General features: G+C 37.2%; 1 protein-coding gene across 1 annotated transcript in view; it reads left to right on the top strand.

The window, feature by feature from the left end:
• The window catches only part of RSBN1 (round spermatid basic protein 1), a 48074-nt gene that overhangs the window by 10328 nt on the left and 10019 nt on the right, over positions 1-27727 (top strand). The window contains exons 2-4 of the mRNA XM_021690006.2: positions 1828-2501; positions 22805-22942; positions 23287-23429. Coding sequence (XP_021545681.1) covers positions 1828-2501; positions 22805-22942; positions 23287-23429 — 955 coding nt within the window. The remainder of the gene's footprint in view (positions 1-1827; positions 2502-22804; positions 22943-23286; positions 23430-27727) is intronic.

Here is a 27727-nt window from a genome sequence, read left to right as displayed (position 1 = left end):
GGTTGGTCAGGACTATACCTGATACTTAATCCTAAAGATTTTTTTTTTTAAAGATTTTATTTATTTATTTGAGAGAGAGAGAATGAGAGACAGAGCATGAGAGGGAGGAGGGTCAGAGGGAGAAGCAGACTCCCTGCTGAGCAGGGAGCCCGATGCGGGACTCGATCCCGGGACTCCAGGATCATGACCTGAGCCGAAGGCAGTCGCTTAACCAACTGAGCCACCCAGGCGCCCTAATCCTAAAGATTTCTTGCTAGATATATTTTCAAACTGGTAAATGAACGATGCTGTTCTATTTTGGGTTTGTCAATCCGTGATAATCTCTTAAAAATTCAAAATAGATTTTTAATTATAGATGTAGTATGTGTTTATTGTAGGAAATTAGAAAATACAGATAAGCAAAAAAGAAAACATCTAGATATTTATAATCCTACCAGCTTAGATAACTACCATTAACACTTTGATGTGTATTTCTTCAGGTACTTTTCTGTGTAATACATGTACAATACATATGTAGATCAGTCAGACTTTTTCCTCTCTATAGGTCCTTTGCTTCTCCCTGGAATATTTTTCCCTAGAAAACATGCCTGGCTTGTCTTATTATTTAGGAATCAGCCTAAATGTTACCTCCCAAAGGGAAGTTTCCTCAGCATCTAGAGTAGCTTACTGATATTTTGTTTTTCTTGCCAAACTAGATTGTAAAGTCCAAGAGAATGGGAATTATGTCTGTCTTAGCACCCTATCCCCCTAGTGCCCAGAAATGTCCCTGGCACTTAGTGGGTACTTAATAAATGTTTAATATTATAAACATGGGATCAGAGGATATACACATTAGATGCCTTGGAAAGAAAGGTAAGACATATATTTCTGACCTTAGATTGCTTACAGTCTAGAGGAGAGGTAGAAAATTAGATATGTGATAACATAGAATGTGGTAAGTTCTGTGATAGAGAAAGGGGAAGTACAGTGCTAAGGAAGCACAGGGTAGGAATAGCTATCCAAACTGGGTAGGGATGACTTGTTAGAGAATGCTTCCTGGAAGATTGGCAATGTAAGCATTCTCTAACCTTGTAATTCATCAGTTCTTTTCATTTGTAATATAACTTGTAATGGCTGGGTAGTATTTTGTCAGTATGTAAGTAACAGAGTTTAATCAACATCCTGTTACTTAGGATAGACCTTTAAGGGGGGGAGTCCCTAAATAACTGTCATGGATATTTTTGTGTATCTTCAGTTGTTTTCTTAGGTAATTTTTACTTGGGAGTGTAATTTCTGGGTCTGATAATTACAAATATCTACAAGGCTTTTGGTGTACATATCCATTTTGGTGGGTGCCAAATTGTCCTCCATGGAATTTGTACCAATTTATACTTCCAACAACAGTATGTGAGAATGCCAAAAAAAGAAAAGTCAATCCAATTTGGTAGGCAAAATGGTGTCTTACAGCTTACTTTGCCTTTGTTTGATTTACCTGTATGTATCATAGCAAAATATGACAAGCTTCAGTTTAGATTTTACAGTGGTTACTGAAGAGATATTCCATACAGTATGGCAGATGTGAAATTACGTGGATATTTCCTTTACTTTTTGTTGCAAGTCGTATTAAATTATATGCTTACATGTCCATTGTCTACTTTTTAGCATAGTTTTCAACCTTGAATATTACCGTATTTTAAGATCTTTGTCTCATTTTATAAACGTGTAAGTTGTCATGGCAAATTCAGAGAAACTGAGAATAGGCCATTTAATTTGAGATCAAATACCGTAGGAAGTTTATATGTTGACACTAGGCCTAGCAACTAACTTCTTTTTAATTATTGTGGCCAGAAACACCAGATGAAAATGGTAAAACCCAGAGAGCTGATGATTTTGTCTTGAAGAAAATAAAGAAGAAAAAGAAAAAGAAACACCGAGAAGATATGCGAGGAAGACGCCTTAAAATGTACAATAAGGAAGTACAAACCGTCTGTGCTGGCCTGACCCGCATCAGTAAGGAAATCCTCACCCAAGGACAAATAAATAGCACTTCAGGAGTTAATAAGGAGTCCTTCAGGTATCTGAAAGATGAACAGCTGTGCCGATTAAATTTGGGCATGCAAGAATATCGGGTACCCCAGGGAGTACAAACACCTTTTATGACTCACCAGGAACATTCTATTCGTAGAAATTTCTTAAAAACAGGTACTAAATTTAGCAACTTTATTCATGAGGAACACCAGTCCAATGGTGGTGCACTTGTCCTTCATGCTTACATGGATGAACTCTCATTTTTGTCTCCAATGGAGATGGAGAGATTTTCTGAGGAGTTTCTTGCTTTGACATTCAGTGAAAATGAGAAAAATGCTGCTTACTATGCTTTAGCAATAGTGCATGGAGCGGCTGCTTATCTCCCAGACTTCTTGGACTACTTTGCTTTTAATTTCCCCAACACTCCTGTGAAAATGGAGATTCTGGGCAAGAAAGATATCGAAACAACCACCATTTCAAATTTTCACACTCAGGTAAGATAAAATCATTGTTAAATTGTTCAGTAAATACAGTTTCTTGACAGTATTAACCTCATTCTCTTTCATTTGCACATACCAGCACAGTTTTGATAAAAATTCATGGTGGTAAAGGTGATTCAGATCGTTAGTTTATTGCTCTAATTGAAAAATCTTAATTGCTGGTTCTTTGGGATGTAGCTTGTTGCTTGCTTGGTCTAAGAAATACTTAAATACTTTATACATGTTATACATCATTACAAGTGTTTATGGAAAACCAGCTTGAAAACGAATCCAGTCTTTCAGAAATCAGGTACTGTTAGTATAGAGGATGTGATTTCGATCCGGTAGCATCAAGGTAACTTTAGTTAAGACTACTTACGTCATAATAAACACACGAGGGCATTGGCCTATTTATTTGCCAGGTTTTTGCTGGCTTTGTTTCTTTCAGTAACTTGTTGGCAGTCTATCCCAGAAATATACCCCATTTACGTGACTTGGAAGTGTCACTAGGAAGACCGCCATAGCCTCTGCTCCTTCTGCCTATGCACTGTTGTAGGTGAAGACCTTTTCTAAAGCCTTGCTTGGGCAGCTAGGCTTAAGTCAGCAGGGAAATCTCTCCTTCCTAACCACTGGTTTTTGACCAGACATTTTTTCAATGAGTTATTTTAGGGCACAGAAAGAAGTTAATAACATGTCCTAGTTATTTTCTTACTTCCTTTTCTCATAAGGATTATAAACATGAATGGTCAGCTATAAGTTGGTATCATAGATATAAATTCAACACAAGTTTAGTGGAGAATATTTTACTTTTTAGAGATTTATGATTATATAACCTGTTTTTTCAGGTTATCTAATAATTTGCTGCCATTCTTTTCCTTAAGATTTTTTTTTTTTTAGGTAAATAGACTGTTGCATAATAAGACTCTCAGCTGCCTGCATTATAGTGGTTTCAAGCCACTTGGATTTATTTGAAACCTCCTCTAACTTGAATCTTTTTAATGATTCTTGCCATCCTTGCCTCCAGTGAGGGGAATATCCAGTTTAGATTCATGAGCTTCAGAATTTCTCTAATTGAAGTTCTCTCTGCAGTAGAGAGAACAGGAGCAGCCAATCTGGAGAGGTCGCAAGATGGGGCTGCCCAAGACGTTGGAACACGATGTGCAATAAAGGGCTTCGTCTTGGATTTTGGCCTTGTTACCACAATCAGGTACCGAAGTGCTGACTTTTGTAGTAGATTTTCTTTTTTCTTTTACTTTTTTTTTCTTTTTTTAAGGAGTTTTGCCCTTTGAAGGTTAAGAATCCTATTTTTAAAAATATTGCAGAGAAGGGACAGAAAACAGTTTTCCTGATACAGGCCATAATCCCCGTAAGTCCCCATTTAAGAAAGAAGGATATTGCTGAGAGCAGAATTAACATGCTTCATCACTTTTTTCATTTAGAAAATGCAGCAAATTTTCTCTTCTGATTGATAGACCAACAAGCATATCTGAGAAATAAGCCAGAAATACGGGTGAAAAAAAGTCTTGGTTTTATAGTGGTGGCTTTTTAACTTTCATGTTAGTTAGTCTATAGTAGATCAAGCTTATTTGTCCATAGTACCCAATCTAAATAGTTGATAAAAGAAGGTATCTCTAAATATTCCCTGCTGATTTTTGTCCTCCAATTAATTTTTTAAAATGGAGCTGAAATTTAAATGACTGTACCAACAACTTACCTTGAGATTTACTTTGAGATTTATAAAAAAACCTCTTCTTAAGAACATCTGAGATTATTATTAAATTAGATATCTTTACGCCTTCAACCAGATAAGAATATTGAGGACTACTGACTAAGTCTTGTGCTGTGGTAATCCTAGAACTTAATTTTATTTATGGATTTTCAGTCGTTGGAGGAGAAGTATGGGGTGGATATGGAGGTTGAAGTAGTCCGTGAAACTTTAAATTTGCACCTGTCAAATATTTGGCAGATGTTAGTATGGAAGCTAAGACAATAGTTGACATTTATTTAGCAGTTCATGGTTTATAGAAATATTTTCACATTCATAACTGAGTATTTGAAACAACCTATGGTGTAGGTAAGCAATTTTATCTCTGTTTTCCTTTGAAGGAACTGAAGCCTGGAGATGTTCATTGTTATCCAAGTTCATGTAGCTAGTAAGTAGGAAGTCACGGTGCTAACCTAGGCCACCTGAACAATATGCCTGTCATTTTACCATACTTCTTGACTTCAGCCATTGGGAAAGAGACCAGTGCTTTTATTTGTCTAACACTGTCATTAGTGAAATTAAAATAATCTTAGTTTAACACAGTATTGAGAAGTCTATTAATTTTTAACAAATACTTTTAGATTGTTGGGAATTAAGTGAATACCTTAAATATTTTGGACTTCTTTGTTTAATGAAGTCTTTTAAAGTTCTGTTAAGCCTGTAAACAAACTGAAGAAACTTTTGTTACCTTGGACAGTTTTTGGAAGTTATTTATAGTTTAAATATGTAGCCATAATAATTATTCATGACTATTATTTCAAGGTAGTTTATTTAGCAAACACTTATTTTTCATTTATTTTTTAAAGATTTATGTATTTATTTGAGAGAGAGAGAATGAGTGAGTGAGCATGCAGCAGGGAGGGGCAGAGGAAGAGGGAAAGAGAGTCTGAAGCCGACTCCATGGAGCCCCATGCAGGGCCTGATATCAGGACACTGAGCGACAACTAAGAGTGGGACACTTAAGCGACTGTGCTACCCGGTGCCCCTCAGCAAACCATGTACTGGACATTCTGTTCCTAAAAGGACTAATTGATGAGCTCAGTCTGGTGGAGGAGATGAATAGACCAGCAATTATAATACAACTTGCTAAGTATTCGAATAGAAGTATGCTGCATAGGGAAAGCCGTGTAATAGAGGGAGCACAGTTTGCGGTGTTACCTAACAGACTTGAGGTGATTAGAAAGGGCAGTTTAAAGCATGTGATGCTTGAGTAGAGTCTTAAAAGAAGATTAGTACTTAGCTTAATAAGGGCATTTTAAGCAAAGGAAAAACAGCCTATGCAAACACACAGAGGCATTAGAGAATGTGGTACTTTCAGGGAGCTGCAGCTAGCCTGACATGGCAAGAGTACATGTTGACTGTTGAGGGGTGGTGGGAATTGAGACAAGAGAAAAAAATCAAGATTGTGAAGAGCTTTATATGATGTGCCAAAAGAAAGTTAGTACTTTTTCCTAAAGGTAATGGGGAAATCATTGGTGAATTTTAGTAGGGGAGTACTATCAAGTTATGTTTGCCAAGATTACATAGGAATGTGAAGGATGAGATTGAGGACGAAAATGAGATTGGAAGCAAGAAGACCGGTTAGATTACTATGGTAACCAAGTCAGAAATGATCCATGTCACAACTGATACACTAGAGAGGAAGGAATGAAATTTGAGAAATAATTAGAAGATGGGATTAATTGCAGTTTGGTGAGGGAGAAGGATAGAGTCTTAAAATATGGTTTGGACAAATGGGCAGATCGTGGTGCTGATCACAAAGTTAATACAGGGTTGAAAACCTGGTTTCTAGGGGTGGAAGGTGTTGATGAAGAGTTCAGTTAGAAATACTTTGTGTTGGAAGTGCCTGTGAAGACTAAAGGTTAGAAACATCTATTAGGTAGTTGAATATGTGGATCTAAGACTGGGAGACATGTAGGCTGGAAATGCAGCAGTTGGATCCATTAGCATATAGGTGATCCAGGCATAGCATTAGAGTGGAAAAGAGATGAAGCTAAGAATGGAATCCTGTGATGCACCCACATGTAAGTATGAGGAACGTGGGAAAGATCAAGAAGAAAGGTAGAAGGAAAATTAGGATACAGATTTTCTAGATTTTAAGAATGATGGAGTAATTAAGTATCGCATTCATAGGCGGGATCAAGTAAGATAAGGGTGGGAAAATGTGAAGTTGCTCAACTAGGAATTTAATTGGAAACCAGTGCTTATTAAGATGCAAACCATGGCTAAATACTGTTATTTATGGGGCTTTTTAGAAGCTTACTACTTTCTCTGTGTATGAACGTGGCATTCAGACCCCTGCCCACATCTTCTGAATCAGAATCTGCATTTTAACAAGATTTGCAGGTGATTCATATACACATTAAGGTTTGGGAAGCACTACTTTAGAACTTATCTGCACTAGTTGAAGGAAGGAAAATGTAGGCTTGTTTTGTGCAGGAATAATTATAGCTTCTGTTATTTTTATATTTTTAAATTATTGTGGTGGCAAAGCTGGGATGCGCATAAAGGTTTTTTTTTTTTTCTTTCCGTATTCTGTAAAACTCAAATATCCTAACACCAAAGGAGGTAATAAGTTCATGATAAATATCAATTGAAGCACCAAGCTGATCCTCAAATTTGATTACGTTCATCAGTTGATACAGGATAACTTTGTAAAGTTGCGTTTCTAATCTAAAGAACTACATATGTATTAACACATATGTATGGTATTTTTATAATTTTGTAGGATTATTCAGATCTAATTAAGTTTTAAATAATCATTGGCTAAGTAACAATTTTGACTAAAAAGTTTAAGTGTTTGTGGAATCTTTTAGTTGGTTAATGAAGAAAAAAATTAGCATCCACTTAGAAATCTGTTTCTCCCTAAAATATATATATGTTTTAGGAATGAGTATAATTTATGATTTTTTTGCTTAGGTGTTATATCTTGTAATTATAATAGTCTTCCAGCCGTCTTACAGACTAACAGGATTTTAGAGTAGGTGGGGGCCATTTCCAACCCTTCATTTTACAGATGAGGAAGGTCACATTTTGGTTATGACCTTCCCCAAGGTTAAATAGTGGCAGATCTTCAAAGAGGAATTATTTTTTATTCTGTCACTGAGTGGAATTAAATCCTACAGGTGAGGGTTAGCAAGTTTTAATGTGTATATGAAATGCAGATTTTGATTTTATCGGTCTGGGTTTGGGCTTTATAGTCTGCGTTTCTGATTAGTTTCCAGGTGATGCTGATACTGCTGGTCATGAGCCGGCAAGGCTATATGTAAATTCTATACAGGAATTGCAAGCCAGAGTAACACGAAGAAACACTAAAACACTAAAAGTATAGTGAAATTAAATGAGGAGTTGTTTTAAATATTGCCATTGAGATTATTTTCACCTTAGAGCAACTAGGTAATTGAAGGGTGTGTATGGAGAAGAAGGATGTGTATATGTATGTGCTGGCGAGAGAGGCAATTGATTAAAAAAGCCTATCTACCATAATAAGATTTTGTTTTCTTTATCTGACAGATGTGCATATTTTAAGTTCTGCTTAAAAAAAATTCTGTATACATACAATGTTGAAGTCTTTTACTGAGGATCATAGATCTTTAACTTTATTTAGGTGGTGGTGGAAGTTCTTATAAATATTACTTTTATTACTATAAAATGGTAACGTTTTTTTGTTCCAGAGAAAATCAGCAAATGTTATTTCTTTTGTTGTGTTGTGGCAAGGTCTAAAATGGGTTTATTAGGTGCTCCTCATCTTTGATCAATATAATTAACATTTTATGGTGAATTGGTGGTACTAATTAAGAGTCGAACTAGAAGAGTGCTTTGTAGATGTTAAATAACTGAGAAACTCTATGAACTACACATCAGTGTGTTATATAAAAGGAGAAATAAATGTTTTAAGTAGCTGGCTTTATAAAATAAACCAGCATAGGAATGGTAGGTTTGGATCTCTTTTTCCTCTCATTCTAAGTACAGCTTACAATAAACTCATTTTGACTCACACTGCTTTTTCACTGTATGTTTTAAAGTAGGAATGCCTTTCTATTCACAGATCACAAAGTTAAGGAAGATTGCTGGCTAGTTCTTTCCTTTCTGTTTTTTAAACAGTCAGGCTTTGGGGCGCCTGGGTGGCTCAGTCGTTAAGCGTCTGCCTTTGGCTCAGGTCATGATCCCACAGTCCTGGGATCGAGGGCCGCATCGGGCTCCCTGCTCCGCAGGAAGCCTGCTTCTCCTCTCCCACTCTCCCTGCTTGTGTTCCCTCTCTTGCTGTGTCTCTCTCTGTCAAACAAACAAACAAACAAACAAATCAATCAATCAATCTTAAAAAAAAACCAAAAAACCCAATCACGCTTCTTCCTAAAATATGAGTTCTGTAGAATAATTACCCTTCACTCAGGTGGGGGGGGGGGCATGTCCATATAGTGTATTTCTAACTTTGTGTTCTTCTAAGTGTTTTGTGTGTTTGTGTGTGTGTGTGTTTTTAAGAATTTCTTTTTTAGATTAGTTTTAGGTTCATGGCAAAACTGAGGGGAAGGTACAGAGATTTCCCGTATACTCTCTGCCCCCATCTGTGCACAGCCTTCCTCATTATTAACATCCACACCGCCTACCCCCTGCCCACCTTCCCTGTGGTACATTTATTACAGGTGATGAACCTACATTGATTCATCATAATCACCCAAAGTCCATAGTTTACATTATAGTTCACTCTTGGTGGTATACTTCTATGGGTTTGGACTAATGTATAATGACATATATCCATCTTTATAGTAGTACACAGAGTATTTTCGCATCTTAAAAATCCTCTGTGCTCTGCTTCTTCATCCTTTCCTTCCTCTCCCAACCCCTGGCAAACACTGATCTTTTTACTGTCTCCATAGTTTTGCCTTTTCAGAATGTAAAATAGTTGGAATCAAATAGTATATAGCCTTTTCAGATTGGCTTCTTTCACGTAATAATATGCATTTAAGGCTCTTCTATGTTTTTTTCATGGATTGATAGCTCTTTTTTTTATTTTTATTTTTATTTATTTTTATTATTTATTTATTTATTTTTTTAAAAGATTTTATTTATTTGCGAGAGAGAGAATGAGAGACAGAGAGCATGAGAGGGAGGAGGGTCAGAGGGAGAAGCAGACTCCCTGCCGAGCAGGGAGCCCGATGCGGGACTCGATCCCGGGACTCCAGGATCATGACCTGAGCCGAAGGCAGTCGCTTAACCAACTGAGCCACCCAGGCGCCCTCTTTTTTTTTTTTTTTAATAACATTTTGTCTGGATATACTACAGTTATCCCTTTACCTACTGAAGGACATCTTGGTTGTTTCCAAGTTTTGGCAGTTATGAATAAAACTGCTATCTTCTAAGTTTTTAACTGACTTATGACTGTCCTTATTAAAAAGTGTATGTATTTGGAGCACAGTTGAGCTTATTTCACTCTTAGCAATTGATACAGGATAACTGTGAAATTTCTTTTTAAAGATCTTATTTGTGTGAGAGAGAGGGTGCGTGCACATGAGCGGGGGAGGGGCAGAGGGAGAGACTCTCAAGCGACTCCCTGCTGAGTGCAGAGCCCCACGGGGCTTTAAGAATTTTTTTAAATCATGCAAAGCTAACCACTATTTTCTTACAGGCATTTTCTCCCTTGATTCCACAATCCTTTTCCCCTCCCCCTTTGCCTTCTGATTTTACTAATGATTGAGTTTTCTCTGGCATTCTGTCTCTTGCTTTCATGGCAGCCTTACTTTTTTCTGTTCTTCAGTCTCACCTCCCTCCAGTCCTCCTAATAACTCCTCTACTCAACTTGTTCTTTGCTTTCGAGTGTCATTTCCAGGCCAGAGTTTTTCAAACTTGCCAGATCCTAAGAATAATCTGAGGTTTCTGGTTCCAAATACGTATTTAGAATCTCAGGTTCCTCTCCTGGAAATTATGATTAGGTCTGGAGGGAGACCTGAGATAAATACCTCAGGTGATTCAGATCCTATGATCAGGCAAATTTAAGAAACTTTTGAAAATATATACCATCTAGCATTACTGTGTTTTCCTTCATTTGACCTGTAGATCATCCTTTTAGAATTTCTTAGAAATCATAAACCAGGGGCTCTTGGAGATAATCTTGTCTAACCTCTACATAGTACAAATTTTTTGTTTTTTTTAAAAATTTTATTTATTTGACAGAGATGCAGCGAGAGAGGGAACACAAGCAGGGGGGGAGTAGGAGAGGGAGAAGCAGACTTCCCGTGGAGCAGCAGGGAGCCTGATGGCAGCGCTTGATCCCAGGACGCTGGGATCATGACCTGAGCTGAAGGCAGATGCTTAACGACTGAGCCACCCAGGCACCCAACATACTACAAATGTTTTAGAAAATCATTTTTGGGTTGATAATTATTCAGGAGCTTGTCTGTTCTTAAGGTTTCATAAGGCTGCCAGTGAGCCCTCAACATTGTCTGGGAAGTTTGCTGCTTTTCTTTGGTCAACTTGCTTGTTTGTTCTTCATGACGACTATTCAAACTCTTTATCTGTATACATCTTTTCTGTATTCCCCCTGTTAAAATAGAAATCCCACCTCCTCCTCAAAAGCTAATCTTTCACCTGTGCTCTAGATTCCACTCCTCACTTTGCTTAGGATTGTCACAAAATATAGATAACAAAATTACTGTTTAACTATTTTTAGGTGTATAATTCATTGGCATTAAGTGCTTTCACAGTGTTAAACAACCATCACCATTATCCATTTCTAGAACTTTCTCATCATCCGAAAAAGAAACTGCACCCATTTGCTTAGGATCTTTACACACCCCCACCCCTTTAATCTTTTCCCTCTCCATTCCCAAATTATATTAAGTGAATTCTTTATATTTCCTTCATTTATAATAAAATACTAAGCTTTTTTTTCTCCCCAGAAGTAAATCTTTCTTCTGAACTTGTGATTTTTCTATGTACCTTCTAATATTTTGCTATACATGTATGAACATACAGACTATATGAAACTATTTTGTATGATTTAACACTTTATAAATAGTATTTTGCATGTATCATTCTACAGATTGCTTCACTGCAACATTGCTTTAGAGAATTATGTTGATACATGTAACTCTAGTTCATTCATTTTAACTGCTATTTTTGGTATTTTTTTGTGTGATTATATCACTCTTCTCCTGTTCTTGTACATTTAGGTTGTTTACAGTTTTGTAATATTACAGTGTTGCAACAGGAATATATGTAAAGGATATCTCTACACTGTATCCTATACATGGATGCCCTGGGATTTCTGTTTGCCTTTTCTCATGTCCTGGGATCCCATGACTATTCTGTTGACCGAATTCAGTGATTCAAATGAGATTTCACATGTTTAAAGTCTTTATCCTACCATTAAATTTTTTGGGTGGTTCAGACAAGTGTGGCATTCTCGGTTGGAGATCATTTCCTTGAGGTTTATAAAGGCAAAGTGTCTTTATTTAAGCTTCTAGTACTGCTTTTGAGAAATCCAGTATCATAATGATTCCTGATATTTTTAGGTGTTTTTTTTTCCCTCTCTGGAAACTTATTTTAAAACCTCTTTACTGCAGGGGGCGCCTGAGTGGCTCAGTCGTTAAGCCTCTGCCTTCCGCTCAGGTCATGATCCCAGGGTCCTGGGATCGAGCCCCGCATCGGGCTCCCTGCTCCGCGAGAAGCCTGCTGCACTCCCTCTCCCACTCCCTCTGCTTGTGTTCCTTCTCTCTGTCAAATAAATAAATAAAATATTAAAAAAAAAAAAAAAAACCTCTTTACTGCAGAATTTCAGAATACTGAGGATAATGTGCCTTGAGATTTTTTTTAAATTGGGTTTTGTTTTTTAATTTACTGTGAAATATTTCAGACATACGTAGAGGTATAAAGAGTAATACATACACAGTAATAAATACCTGTGTTCTAACCACTTGGCCCAGGAAATAAAATGTTATCAATACAGTTGAAGACCACCTCCAACCCACATGATTTTCTCAGATTTCATTGGTATGAGTCCTTTATATTCACTCTGATGAGTATTTAGGCCTTCTCAGTATGGAAATACATATCCTTTTGTTTGGGTAAGTTTTCTTGTATTATTTCTTTGTTAATTTCCTTACCTTAGTATTTGCTGTTCTTCTTTCCTGAAACTTTCATTAGTTGGATATTAGGCCTCCTGGCTGAACCTCTGAATTTTTCCTTTTATTTTTCTTTGTCTTTTTGTTCTACTTTCTGGGAGATTTAACTATCTTCTTTTCCTCCTCTTGATTTATTTCAACTGTAATGTTTTGAATTTAAGACCTTGTTCTTTTTTAAAATTTAAATAACTTATTGTTTCATGGATGCAATATCATCTTTTATCTCTTTGATGATATTAGTAATTGTTTTGAAATTTTCTTGTAGTTTGTTTCATCGAGTTCTTTCTGTTTTAATCTTGTTTATGTATTTTCTTCAAATGTCTGGTGATCTTTTTATATTGAAATATGTGTTAGTACAAAACTGATTAGAAACTGTGGACACAAAGGTGGGATTGGACATTTGATGAATGGGTAGGGAATCTGGCCATATCTTGTAAGAAAAGCTACAGATATCAACATTTAGAGATCTTCTCTCTGGGGCCTTTAATTTCTACAGCTAAGACTGTACCACATTTTTGCCAGGGGAATAGAGTAGGTTATATCTCTGTTTGCTAGAATTCTTGGAGTTGAACTATGGAAGTAGGTAGGTGAGTTCATTGTTCAATATATGGAATTTTACTTGTCTGTTGTCAGTGTAATGGCTTTCTTTCATATTTGTGCCTGGTATCTTTGTTTTCCATAGTCTCTTTTGTTCCCTTTCTCCACCAGATAGGGTAAGTAATGTGGGATGGGGCAGGGAGAGGGGAACATAAGCAGAGGGGTCTAACTAATTCTTGTACAAATTTTAAACCCATCTTTCTCGTTTTTAGTTCCATGCTTTGTTTCCCACCTTCTGCTTAGCCTTTCCATGATTCTGTAGCTCAAACTGATTTTTTGGTTAACTTCTATGTAGGTACTCAGTATTCAAAGTTCTCAGTTGGCTAATTCCCCTGTACACTTTTCCCCTTGTAAAAAATGGTTTGCTAACTTGTATCTGTCATTTTTTTACTTCCGTTCTCTTTGAGCTTTTGGGATTTATGGCCTTTGTTTTACTCTCACTTGAGTGGCTTTTGATAAGGAATAGACATAAATCTTTTGTTCTGTCTGCCATGTTTAAATAGCAGTCCTCTTCACCTTTTCACCTTTACCAGATTCTTCCCATTAAGACCTCACACTAAAGAAGACTTAGATGGAAAGATATATTTTTGGATTAAGAAGAACCAACATCAGAATGATAAAGAAAAGCAGTGGTGGAGGAGTGCCCTATCAGATACCAATACATTCTAAAGATTTAGTGATTAAATAAGTGTATATTAGTTTATGAACATTATTCAGTGAAACAGAAAAGTAAGTCTAGAAATAGGCCCAAACACATACAGGCATTTGATACATAAAAATGATGGTATCTGAAATCATTGATGACAGAGATGATAGTGTTGGGACATCAGGGTATTTATCTAGAATTCATCTTTGTATCCATATCCCTGGATACCAAGATAAATTCCCAATGTGATCAGAGATTTAAATGTGGAAAATGGAGACATTAATGTAATAGAAGAAAACATGGAAGAATTCTTTCATGACTTTGTAGTTCAAAAGGTCTTTCTGACTATGACCAAAACAAAAGAAAAATCACTGTCAACACAGTCAAAAGACAAATTGTGAAAAATTGTATACAATTCATACAGAGGATTAACCTTTCTAAATTATTAAGGGTTCTAGAATTAGATAAGAGAAATAAATACTAGTAGCCCAATTTAAATATAAGCAGGCATTATGAATGGATAGTTCACAGAAAAAGAAACACAAAAGGCCCTATAATTCTCTTATTTGAAAAGATACACAGCTTCATTCCTAAGAAAGTGAAATTAAAACTACTAAGATGGTAGTTTTTACTTACCAAATTAGTAAAAATCCAAAAGTTTGATAACATTCTATTAGGCTGTGGGGCAATATATACTTTCTTACAGTGCTGGGGGAATAAAAGTTAATACAACCCTATTGAGGGTTGCTCAGTCTTTCCATTTAAGAAAATTCTCTGTTGATCTTATTTTCTCCTCTCACTACCAACCTTTTTTATTTTCACAGCCTAATTTCTTGAAAGAATTGTTTACACTTGCTGTCCACATTTTCTCATCTCTCCTCAGACCACTGATTTTGTTTCTGCTGTCATACTTTCTCTGAAAAGCCTCTCTTGCCAAAGTCACCAGTGGGCATTTTTCATCTTCATCTCACTGAAGTCTCAGCAACATTTTGACCAAACTTCTTCAAATATTTTATTTTAACTTTTATTATACCGTGTTGTCTTGGTTTTCTTTCTTTTTTTTTTTTTGTAAAGATTTTATTTATTTATTTGAGACAGAGAGAATGAGAGACAGAGAGCATGAGAGGGAGGAGGGTCAGAGGGAGAAGCAGACCCCCTGCCGAGCAGGGAGCCCGATGCGGGACTCGATCCCGGGACTCCAGGATCATGACCTGAGCCGAAGGCAGTCGCTTAACCAACTGAGCCACCCAGGCGCCCTCTTGGTTTTCTTTTTAACCTCTCTGACCACTTGACAATTCCTTTACATTCTTTTTTGTCAGCTTTTCTTCTCCTTCGGTGCTTTTTAAATTGGATCTTTCTCGGCAAAGGCCCCTGCTCTTTGAACTATATATGTTCTGTAGCCAATGACTAGGATTTATATCCTCAGTCCAAACCACTTGATTTCAGACCCAGCTGCCCTTTTGACATACCCACTTGGGTGTTTTAGAGCTACTTGGTATTAGTACCTATTGCTCCTGTAACAAATTACCATAAATGTAGTGCCTTAAAACAATACAAACTTAACAGTTTCTTACAGTTCTGAAGGCTCTGAAGGTGAATTTGGGTTTTGTTGTTTTTTTGCCTATTTTAGCTTCTGGTAGCCTTCTGTATTTCTTAGTTTGTGGCCCCTTCCTCCATCTGCAAAAAGTGCATTACTCCGCCTCTGCTTCCATCATTGTATCGCCTTCTCTGCAGATCTCCCTGTGCCTCCTCCTTATAAGAATGCCTGTGATTACATTTAGGGCTTACCTGGATAGACTAGGCTACCCTCCCCATTTCAAGATTCTTAACTTATTCACAACTACAAAGTGTTTTTTTTGCCATATAAGGTCATATTCACAGGTTCCAGGGATTAGGACCTACATATCTAGATATCTTTGGGGGCCATTATTCAGCCTACCACACAACTGAAGCTCATCATGTTCAAACTTCAACATATCACCTTCCCACCCAAACCTGGTGGTGGTCCTTCAGTAGAAAGAGTGGTTCTGTATCTCCTTGCAAAGGTCAGAACCTGGGAGACATCTTTGAGATTCCTTTCTCTGCCCTATCATATCCAGTCTGTCTCCCAAGTCCTGGCAATTTGATCTCCTGGATATTTTTCAGATCTTTTTTCTTTATTATTTTCTAATCATCTGCACTGTTACTAACTTAGTTTATCGTTTCAAGCCTAAATCTCTTTCAGCACCCCTCTGGGAAAATGAAACAAATACAAAAACCCCAAGCCCCCTCTGCCCTGAAAAGACAAAAGCAAATCGATAACTTTCCTTTAACTACTTTAGATCCTTTAGTGATTTCCCAAATCTTTAACAGTAGTCTTCAAGGCTCTCCTAATCCAGCTACAGCTCATTTGTCCAGCCTCATTCTTATTTTTTTCTTTTGCTTTCTGTGTTTAGCATTGTTAGCTTTCTTTTTTTTTTTAAAGATTTTATTTATTTATTTGTTTATTTTATTTTATTTTATTTTTTTAAAGATTTTATTTACTTATTTGACAGAGAGAGAGCGAGAGCAGGAACACAAGCGGGGAGTGGGAGAGGGAGAAGCAGGCTTCCCGCTGAGCAGGGAGCCCGATGTGGGACTCGATCCCAGGACCCTGGGATCATGACCTGAGCCGAAGGCAGACGCCTAGCGACTGAGCCACCCAGGCGCCCAAAGATTTTATTTATTTATTTGACAGAGAGAGACACAGCGAGAGAGGGAACACAAGCAGGGGGAGTGGGAGAGGGAGAAGCAGGCTTCCCGCGGAGCAGAGGGAGCCCGATGCAGGGCTTGATCCCAGGACCCTGGGATCATGACCTGAGCCGAAGGCAGACGCTTAACGACTGAGCCACCCAGGCGCCCTCATTAGCTTTCTTTTAGACCTTGGAAAGGGTGATTCTTAAGGGGTTTTGTTTCCTTTAAACTTGTTTTACAGATTTCAACTCATGTTACTTCGAGGAACACTTTATTCTCTAAATCAGGATCCCTTGTTCTCTTTCACAGTGTCTTATTCATTCCATTCTGAGGACTTGTCACAGCTTATAATTAAATATTTGTTTAGGTAATGTCTGCCTCTCCCTACTAGACTGTAAGCTTCCAGGGGCCAAGAGTGGGTCTGGTTTGCTATATCTGTGGTTAGGACAGTGTCTGACATGTAATATACAGTAAACTTTCATTCAATGAATGATACCGACTTTCCTATAATTCCTGTTTTTTATTTAAAGTTACATGAGTCTACTCAGTCTTTTTGCTGGTGGAGGGTCTTACCTCAATGTTGGTGGCTGCTGACTGATCAGGGTGGTGGTGGTTGCTGAAGGTTGGGTGGCTTTGACAGTTTCTTAAGACGGCAATGAAATTGACTCATTGACTCACAACAGTATCTCTGTAGCATGTGATGCTGTTTGATAGCATTTTACCAACAATAGAACTTCTTTCAAAATTGGAGTTAGTCCTCTCACCCTGCTGTGGCTTTATCAACTAAGTTTATGTAATATTCTAAATCCTTTGTTGTCATTTCAACAGTCTTCACAGCATTTTCACCAAGAGTAGATTCCATCCCAATAAACCACTTTTTTTGCTCATCCACCAGAAGCAGCTCCTCACCTACTCAAGTGTTACAGTGAGATTGCAGCAATTCAGTCCCATCCTCAGGCTCCACTTCTAATTCTAGTTCACTTGCTGTTTCTATCACACCTGCAGTTACTGTCTCCACTGAAGTCTCGAACCCCTCAAAGTCATTCATGAGGGTTGGATTCAACTTCTTCCAAACTCCTGTTAATATTGATATTTTGACCTCTTCCTGTGAATCACAAATGTTCTTAATGGCATCTAGGAATGATGAATCCTTTCCAGAAGGTTTTCCATTTACTTTACCCAGACCCATCAGAGGAATCACTATTTGTGGCAGCTATATAGCCTTTTAAATAAAGACTTAACAATTGAAATGACTCCTTGATCCCTGGGCTGCAGAATAGATGTTGTGTTGGCAGGCATGAAAATAATACTAATCTCATCGTACATCTCCATTAGAGCCCTTGGGTAACCAGGTGCATTGTCAGCAGTAATATTTTGAAAGGAATCTTTTTTTCTGAGCAGTAGGTCTCAACAGTGGGCTTAAAATATTCAGTAAACCATGTTGTGTAAGCAGATGTGCTGTCATCCAGGCTTTGTTGTTCCATTACAGAGCACAGGCAGAAGAGATTTTGCATAGTTCTGAAGGGCCCTAGGATTTTTGGAATGGTAAATGAACATTGGTTTCAACTAACAGTCACCAGCTACATTATTCTTTGATAAGAGAGTCAGCCTGTCCCTTAAAGCTTTGAAGCCAGGCACTGACTTCTGTAGCTATGAAAGTCCTAGATGGCATCTTCTTTCAATATACGGCTATTTTGACTGCATTGAAAATCTTTTGTTTAGTGGAGCCACCTTCATTATTGATCTGAGCTAGATCTTCTGGATAACTTGCTGCAGCTTCTACATCAGCACTTGCTGCTTCACCTTGCACTTTTCTGTTATGGATATGGCTTATTTCCTTAAATCCCATGAACCAACCTCTGTTAGCTTCAGACTTTTCCTTCTGCAGCTTCCCCACCTCTCTCAGCCTTCAGAGAATTGGTAAGAGTTGGGCCTTGCTCTGAATTAGACTTTGGCTTAAAGGAATGTTGTGGCTGGTTTGATCTATCTAGACCACTGAAACTTTCTTCATATCAGCAATAAAGCTCTTTCTTATCATTTGTGTGTTTCATGTGTGATGGCACTTTTAATTACCTTCAAGAAATTTTCCTTTATTCACAAGTTGGCTCTTTGGTGCAAGAGGCCTAGTTTTTGACCTGTCTTGGCTTTTGACATGCCTTCCTCAATAAGCTTAAATCATTTCTAGCTTTTGATTTAAAATGAGAGACATGCGACTCCTCCTTTCACTTAAACAGAGACCATTGTAGGGTTCTTAACCGGCCTAATTTCAGTTTTGTTGTGTCTCCGGGAATAGGGCCTGAGGAGGAGGGAGAGAGATGGGGGGACGGCCAGTCAGTAAAGCGGTCACTGTCTTATTTGGGTACAGTTCATGGTGTCCCAAAACAATTGCAGTAGTAACATCAAAGAGCACTGATCATCATAACAAATATAATAATGAAAAATTTTGAAATACTGTGAGAATTACCAAAATGTGACACAGAGAGAAGAACAAATGTTGTTAGAAAAATGGTGCTGATAGACTTACTCTTGGCAGGGTTGCCTCAAACCTTCAATTTGTAAAAAATGCAGCTACTGGTGAAGCATAATATCTGTGAAATGCAATAAAGTGAAGTGCAATAAAATGATGTGTGCCAGTATACAAGATAACAAGCCATAGGCTAAACCACCATAACAAAGAGATGTCACATACAGTTGCTAGAACAAAATAAAAGTTTCTCTCTTGAGTAACAAGTCCGGAGGTTAAGCCGCTCTGTTCTGTTCCATGATGTCATCCAGGATCCTCCTTTCCTTTTATCTTCTAAGTTTTGCCAGTCCCTCTGGTGGTGGTATCTGTGTATTTGAACCTGGCTCTTAAGAGACTGAAAGAGGAAGTGGACAGCAAGCAGCTTACTTATAAAGGCATGCTTTGGAAATTGCATATGTAACTTATACTAACATCTCATTGGCCAGAACTTAGTTCCAGACCACACTTGGCTGCCAAGGAGTCTCGCTTATTGGCTATATGCCCAGGAAGTTCTGTTTCTAAAAAGAAGGGTAGAATTAGTAGTTTGCTTGTTTGGCATTGGTGTCACACAGTTGGTGCATGTTGAATTTCTGGTCATAAATGCTATCCATCTTCTAACTTGTGCTGTTAATTATTTAAATGCATTACGAACAGTAGCATTTATGAACGTTTTTTGTTTTTGTTTTTGTTTTTTTTTTAAGATTTTATTTATTTATTTGAGAGAGAGAGACAGAGAGAGAGCATGAGAGGGGGGAGGGTCGGGAGGGTCAGAGGGAGAAGCAGACTCCCTACCGAGCAGGGAGCCCGATGCGGGACTCGATCCAGGGATTCCAGGATCATGACCTGAGCTGAAGGCAGTCACTTAACCAACTGAGCCACTCAGGCACCCGCATTTATGAACATTTTTTACACAAGTGATACATAGATACTGTTAATCGGCTTTGCTCTTACTACTGTTTTTCTTTGGGCACAGTTTAATGTCTGATTATTTCATTCTTTCTAGACACAGGATAAGTTATAAATTTATAGTATATTTTTTAAATAAAAAATAATTCAACCTCTTTTTAGGTTAACTTTCTCTTTCCAAATAGGAAAGGATGCTTTATATTTATTCATGTCACATATTAATTATCCCAGGTGTTTGCATTTTAAGTTGTCTTCAGGCTCAGTGCTATCGATTAAATTATTGCTAATTGTTTAAATTAGGTAACTTCAAGCACTGTGATATAAAAATATTCTGTCTTTGTAAAATTTAAAGTAGTTTGAATTCCTTCAAATTAATGATGCAGTAAGAATTGCGTAATCTCAAAGCTAGCAAAAGTGGCATGTGGCAGTGTCCCTTTTCAGGATTAGTCTTGAGTTCTGTAAGCTTTAAATTGTGATGTGTCTCTAGGATAGTTCTCATATAAAATGCTACTATTCTGTATTTTTGAAAGTTTGTCTTGGTAAAGGAACTTCTGATAATTGGGAATAGTTGGGGGGAGTGTTGGGGGGGACTGATATTTATTATCTCTGAAAGCATGCCATTCTCAGAACTGGTATTGAAGGTTAATTAATCTGCTTTAGTTGTTTTAGGGTGCTTGGCCTAGAAAGGTTAGAATAATGCTTAGAAAAGCTTTCCTAAGTAGAAAAGCTTTCCTTATCTTTGTATCCCATGATCATCATCTTTCCTGCTGTCCCCCCTGGCTTTTCATAGCATGATGATCATACAAATGAATGGAAGGTAACTCATAAAAATATATGCAAGGTGACTTTTGTCCTGGGTGGTTGCTGCTTAATGATCCTATAAGGTGATCTTGGGACAGATACGTAAGGAAGTAAGAAATCCCTGATTTTTTCTTTGTGTATTGTGTGTGAATAGGGGTGCCTATTAAATAGTCTACAAAAAAAAAAGTGGGTTCTGAAAATGCTGCTAGAGAACTAATAGTAAAAAACTGTGTAAGAAATACTAGATTGTCATTTATGCCTTATTGAGGCAAAATAGGTGGTATTTAAAAAAACAATTTAATCTTTTTTTAAGATTTATTATTTTATTTATTTATTTATTAAGTTTTTTTTTTTTTTAAAGATTTTATTTATTTATTTGAGACAGAGTGAGAAAGAGAGAGAGCACAAGACGGGGGAGCGGGAGAGGGAGAAGCAGACTCCCTGCTGAGCAGGGAGCCCGATGCGGGACTTAATCCCGGGACTCCAGGATCATGACCTGAGCCGAAGGCAGTCGCTTAACCAACTGAGCCACCCAGGCGCCCTATTTATTTATTTGACAGAGACCCAGCAAGAGAGGGAACACAAGCAGAGGGAGTGGGAGAGGGAGAAGCAGGCTTCCCGCCGAGTAGGGAGCCTGATGCAGGGCTTGATCCTAGGACCCTGAGATCATGACCTGAGCTGAAGGCAGATGCCTAACGACTGAGCCACCCAGGCGCCCCTAAGATTTATTATTTTAGAGACAGAGTGCGCATGTGATGGGGACAGAGAGAGAGGGAGAGAGAGCATCTCAAGCAGACTCTCCAATGAGTATGGAGCCTGACTCTGAGATCATGACCTGAGCTGAAATCAAGAGTTGGTCGCTTAACCTCCTGAGCCACCCAGGCACCCCTATGTTAGGCTTTTCAATCTAATCTGCACCTTACCTAAGGTAGAGAATGCTTGGTTACTGATCCAAGGTGGAAATTCTGGTTAGAATTAAGCATTTTTAGTCTAGTCTTCTGTATGCACAGATCTGTCTTTATTCTTGAGAACATTAATTTTAAATCAGAAGTGGGAAGGGTGCCTGGGTGGCTCAGGGTCTGCCTTTCAGCTCAGGTCATGATCTGGAGTCCCAGGGTGGAGTCCCACATCGGGCTCCCTGCTCAGCAGGGAGCCTGCTTCTCCCTCTGCCCCTTACCCCACTCATGCTCTCTCACTCTCTCTCTCTCTCTCTCTCAAATAAAAATCTTAAAAAAAAACCAAAACTGGAGGTGGGAATATAAAAAAATACAAGAAGTGACTTAGAAGAATAATATCAGATTGTGTCAAATCAATTGGTAGACTCCATTTTTTTTGTTTGTTTTTTAATTTTTTATTTAAATTCCAGTTAGCATACAGTGTAATATTAGTTTCAGGTCTACTAGTAGATTCCATTTGAATGCTAGGATTCTCTGGGCTACAGATTGGTATAAAATATGCCTTAAGTTCACTAGAGAGTTGATAGAAAGAAAATGTCTGTGTGCTTGCAAGTAACATTAGATTTCAGAAAAGGAAAAGATCATGAAGGGTGATCAGGAAGGCTTCCAGAAGAAAAGTCTTGAACTGATCTTTGAAAGATAAGATTTGGATTGACAGAAGAGGACATTTCAAGTAGGGCAGATTTAAGAGAAAAATCATTGCAAGTAGAAGTAAGTTTGGCATAAATTGGGTAGATAAAAAGATCAGTTTGCCTGGGGTAGAGGATCTTATATGCAAGTAACTGGGAGGGAGATTGGGATTGCCAACAGTCAAGCCTGGTATCTGGCCTGATGTGAAGGTTTTCACTAGGGAGTACAAAATGGATATGGAAGATTAATCTGACCATGTTTTTTTTTTTTTTTTTCCTCCTTTTCTCTGCCCTGCCAGTTTTACTGTTTATTTACTGATTTTTTGTCCTAAATGAAGATCACTTTGTTGTTGTTGTTGTTATTATTTTTAGTGTTTACAAAGTACAAAAATCATCATTCTCAGAGAAGTTTAAGTATATCTTAATGTCTTCAGTGTTTCTTTGAGATTTGGGGGTCATAGATTAACTTGCTCTTTGAAATTTCTGTTTGTGGCACTTATCACGTTAATGTGTTTGTCAGAGTGCTAGGGCAACTTTCTGTAACTGTGGACTTTATACAAGGTACTGACCATTGAGTTCTTAGTATGTAGAAGAAATAGCAACAATGGAAACAATATTTTAATTCTTTAATTATATTATAGTGTACTTCAGTCCTTTCTCCCCCCTCTTCCATTTTATCTCAGGTCAACAGGACATACTGCTGTGGCACCTACCGAGCAGGTCCCATGCGGCAGATAAGTCTTGTTGGAGCAGTAGATGAAGAAGTTGGTGATTATTTCCCAGAGTTCCTTGATATGTTAGAAGAATCACCATTTCTGAAAGTGAGTGTTAATTCCAATTATTAAAGTTCTGATCATTACTTTAGTGGACACTTTCTATTAAAAAGTATTAATATTAAATTAATCTTGTCTATTAAAATTAAATTTTATCCAGTGTTTTGAATAGAAATGTTTAGAAAATTATTGGTTCAGAATAACAGAAATAACAGAAAATTATTGGTTCAGAATTTTACATATAACTCTCTAATACAGCATTTATTTCTTCATATGCATATACAAAATAAACTTCCTAGAGCTTTCTTTTGGTTTGGGGTAGTAGAGAGGTTAACTTGTAAATAGACAAAAAAAAATTTTTTTTTCATGTGACTCATTCATCTGATTTCTAGATGACTTTGCCCTGGGGTACGCTTTCCAGCCTCCGACTCCAGTGTAGGTCCCAGAGTGATGATGGGCCGATCATGTGGGTAAGGCCAGGAGAGCAGATGATCCCTACAGCAGATATGCCAAAGTCACCCTTCAAAAGACGACGGTAAACATTTATTTTTCCCAAATAAGGAAAAGCACTTTTTAAAAGTTTGGTTGCTTATAAAAATGATTGAGACCTGAGTGCAGTTTGAAAACTATTTGTCTAGATTATTTGAAGAGCTATCTTAAGTAAATCTTCAGTGGTCAGTTTCTTAAGAGTCCAGTCTACTCATTACAGAGTCATCAGAGTGAGGCATCCTTCTAAAAAAACAAATTTAATTTTTTCCTATTTTCTTAAAACCTGGGTCGTAACTGCCTGCAAGATTAAAGTCTAAACTCCTTTGTGTGGTTACAAGGATCTTTCATAATCTGGCCCCAACAGTACCTCCAGCTGGATCTGTTTCTAGTCTGTGCCAGCCACGCAGAGGTCAGTTTTCAAACTGTGATCTTTCACAGCTCTGTGCTTTTGCACCGTTCTTTTTACTTAGAATGGCATCCCCTCCCCCATCTTCCTTTCTACCTGACAAACTCTTAATAAATTTTCAAAAAAATAAACTTGGATGTCACTTCCTTTGTGAAGCTTTTCTTTGTTCCCATAGACAATTAATTTATTCCCTTCTCTGTGTTCACACATCATTCTGTTCATTAATGACCTGTTTACATGTTTTTGTTTTTTACTAAATTTTGAGTTCTCAGGACAGTGACTGTGTTTTATTCTCAGTCTTCATGACCCACATAGACAGGTGATTAGTAGTGTTTGCTGAATGAAACCGATAATGTATATCTCCTATAGTAATTCATATTGGGCCAACATATTCTGTGTTTCAGACACTTAAAACGAATGTAGATTAATTTATTCTGGTACTCTGAAAAAAATTTCATTTTAATAAGAGTGAAAATGATTTATATTTGCTTAGACTATGGAAGTTACCCCAAATAAGTATCCAGAAGTGAGTTTGTTAGTTTATTTATTTTAAAAAGATTTTATTTATTTATTAGAGAGAGCAAGAGAAAGCACGAGCAGGGGGAGGGGAGAGGGAGAGCGAGAAGCAAACTCTCCACTGAGGAAGGAGCCCTAGGTGGGGCTTGATCCCAGGACCCTTAGCTTAACCAACTGAGCTACCCAGGCGCCTCCAGAAATGAGTTTTAATGGACTAGTCTAGACCTTACCTTAAAGCTTATAGGGGAATGATGCTATAGCTAAATTTGGAATAACCTTAGGTACTTGAGATACTGCATGAAAATACTTTGTAAAAAACTATATATGAATGCAAGGTGATGGCATGGTAGAACCTGGCAGTAAACTACTTCTGCACACTGCTTAGACCACGGCAGTTTTTGTATATCATGATGATGAGTCTGGAAATCCTAAATTCTTAAGTACTGTATACATTTTTTTGTTCTATAATTTTTCCAAAAAGGAAATGACCATTGTTTGTTTCCTGATTGTTACAAACTTTTAGAAAAATCAGGTAATAGAAAAAAGTAAAAAGAAGGCAAAAAATACCCATAATCCCACCTATTTAGGCATATTAACCTTTCAAATTTCAGTCTGTATTATACTCCTAAACTTTGTACACAAATGAACTCATTCTTTACATGATGTTTACTTTAAAACTTGGGGTTTTTTTTTTTTAACCCCTTAAGTTTTAATATGTTATATTAAGATGGAGCTATATCATTATGATATAGAACATAGAATGACTATGTTCTCACTGAATGGTTGTATCAAGATTTACTTAACCAATTCTTTTTTAGTGTAAGTTGCTTCCAGTTTTTCAATGTAAACAGGACTTCGACAAACATGACAGTGGTGCTGGAGCCAGGCTCCCAGGGCCATTATTAGCCTCCCAATGCCACATTGAACGTGGTCACATTAGTTGCTTGAAATTGGCCATGTTGGGAGTATTTATACCACAGAAATAAGCAGATCAGCTACAATCAGCTATCTTCCCCTGAAGCCGGTTGTTAGGAATGTTTAACACATCACTGATTGTGGGTAGCTGGCTGGCTGGCTGGTTGGTAGGTAGGTGGATATATGTATCTTTGTGCATATGCATGTTTATTGTCTTAGTAGAAATTTTAAAGATGCAGAGTATATACACATTTCTAACTTGATCCAGGACTGTACCAGTTTATACTCCCACCCAAATAGTTAAGACAGTACCCTTTACTCATACCCTCCATTAACTTTTTTTTTTAAACTTTGTTGATCTGATTGGACAGAGATGTCTCATTTTGATTAGTTCTTCTTTGAGGGGTTTGTATTTCTTCTTTTGTGATTCCCTTTTCATTTTATCCATATGTTTACTAGGCTGTTTTTCATTTAAAATTTCTCTTTTTTTTAGGACTATTAACTTTTTTTTATTTTGCAAATTTTCCTGCTCATTTTTTTTTCTTTCAGCTTCAGTTTTTTCTTTACTCACAGTTTTGGTTTTTTTGTTTTTTTTTCTTTTCAGTTTATTTTTCTTTACACACAGATCTATCCTTTCCTCTGAGGTTTCTCTCCTAGTGGCTGACTTAGAAACGCCCTTCTCTCATTGAGTATTACAAAATATTCATCTACATTTTATCCTAGTACTTTTGTGATTTCAGTATTTACATGTTTTACTTACCTCGTATTGATTTCAGGACAGAGGCAGGCATTCATCATTTTTTCCAAGTAGTTAGGCAGCTGTACCAACATCATTTACTTAATGTATTTTTTCTCCACTAATCTGAGGGGCTGTCAAATTTTATTTTTATTGGGGTTAAATACTCTTGAGTGAGGCATTCAAAAGCACTTTGAATTAGAGTGAGTAAATCAGAACTTAAACATTAATGTCATCTTTTTGTGTTAATGAGAACTCTTTATTGCTGAAAATGGAATCAATGTGAGAAGCTGGTTATCAAGGGCACTGCTAATGAAGATGATCTTTGAATTTATGTACTTTAGAGTTAAATACATGCACAGGGTTTTAAAAAATCAAATGGTACAGTAGGGTTTGTAATGAAAAATCCTACCCACCTTTCCCTCCTTTTTACCAGACAAAAGACCATTTCTGTTTTTTAATGCCTTTTGTTTGAGGACTGTGGCAGGAAACTTGTCAGCTTCTTGGTATGATAGATAGGGACTCCTTCCTGTTCCCCAGTTAAATGACCCTTTCTTTACCCTCTTGTTCGCCCTTTCAGCTTTTTGCCAGCTTTGCTTATACATTGTTGAGGTTAATTCATATTCTGCTTTAAAATTAGGTTTTATATGCTTTGTCAATAGGTCTATTCTACAATTTGAAAGTCAGTAAATGGCATTTATAATATTATGGGAAGGTAAGTTTACTGCAGAGCTAACCAGTGGGCTAAAAATTTGTATCCTAAAGTTCCAATGTTATGTTAATGTTCAAAGGGATAATATACAAAAGGATCATTCTTTCCTATATTTCACCTAGATGTTGAAAATCATGCACATTTTAATTAGTTTCATGTTTGGATTGTGCTGTTTTTTTTTGTTTTAAGAAAATTGTTCTATTTTCCCTGCAGTTTCTGATTTACCCCTCTTTTGAAGGGGGACATACACTTTTCTTGACCATATCCCTAATAGTTTGTATTCTTTTTTGCTCCAAATACATTTCTTTCTTCTAGAATCATACTTTCTACCCTATGACTATGACTTTAGCTTTTTTAATTTTTTTTTTTTTTTTTTTTTTTTTGAGAATATTGATAGTTACCTTGGATTCTGTGCTTTTATCAGATCCTCAAGAATCCAGAACTTTAATCATACTGTCTACTAACACATCATTTTTTTTACCTGGAAATCTTTTGGAGCTCTGTGTTCTCTTCAGTGTGAAAAGCTTTACTTCGCATTTACCAACCTAGGACTTCCCACTTAATGCATTTTTACATTAACCTACAGTTGTCTTCTTCCTAGGCTTATTTCCTTCTCTTGCTTTAGCACATTCTCAGGTAATATTCTAACAAAAGGAAGGTATTCTGAATCATTATATGTCTGAAAAATTTTTTCTCATTAAATAGGATTGATAGTTTAGCTGGATTCCAGAGGATATATTTTCCCTAAATACTTTTAGCATTGCTCCAGTGTCTTCTGGTATGTAATATTGTTTATGAGATGTCTTAATGCCAGTTTAATTTTGGGGGTTTTTTGTAGGTAATCTTTTTTCTTTTCCTCTCTGAAAGCTTAATTTCACAATGATGATTTGGGTCTTTCATTCTTTTTTTTTTTTAATTTATTTGACAGAGAGAGACACGGCAAGAGAGGGAACACAAGCAGGGGGAGTGGGAGAGGGAGAAGCAGGCTTCCCGCTGAGCAGGGAGCCCGATGTGGAGCTCGATCCCAGGACCCTGGGATCATGACCTGAGCTGAAGGCA

Source organism: Neomonachus schauinslandi, chromosome 4 (assembly GCF_002201575.2).
Source record: "Neomonachus schauinslandi chromosome 4, ASM220157v2, whole genome shotgun sequence".
Taxonomy (NCBI): Eukaryota; Metazoa; Chordata; class Mammalia; order Carnivora; family Phocidae; genus Neomonachus; species Neomonachus schauinslandi.
The sequence above is the reverse complement of the archived record's forward strand: the minus strand, read 5'-3'. Positions and strand labels throughout refer to the sequence as shown.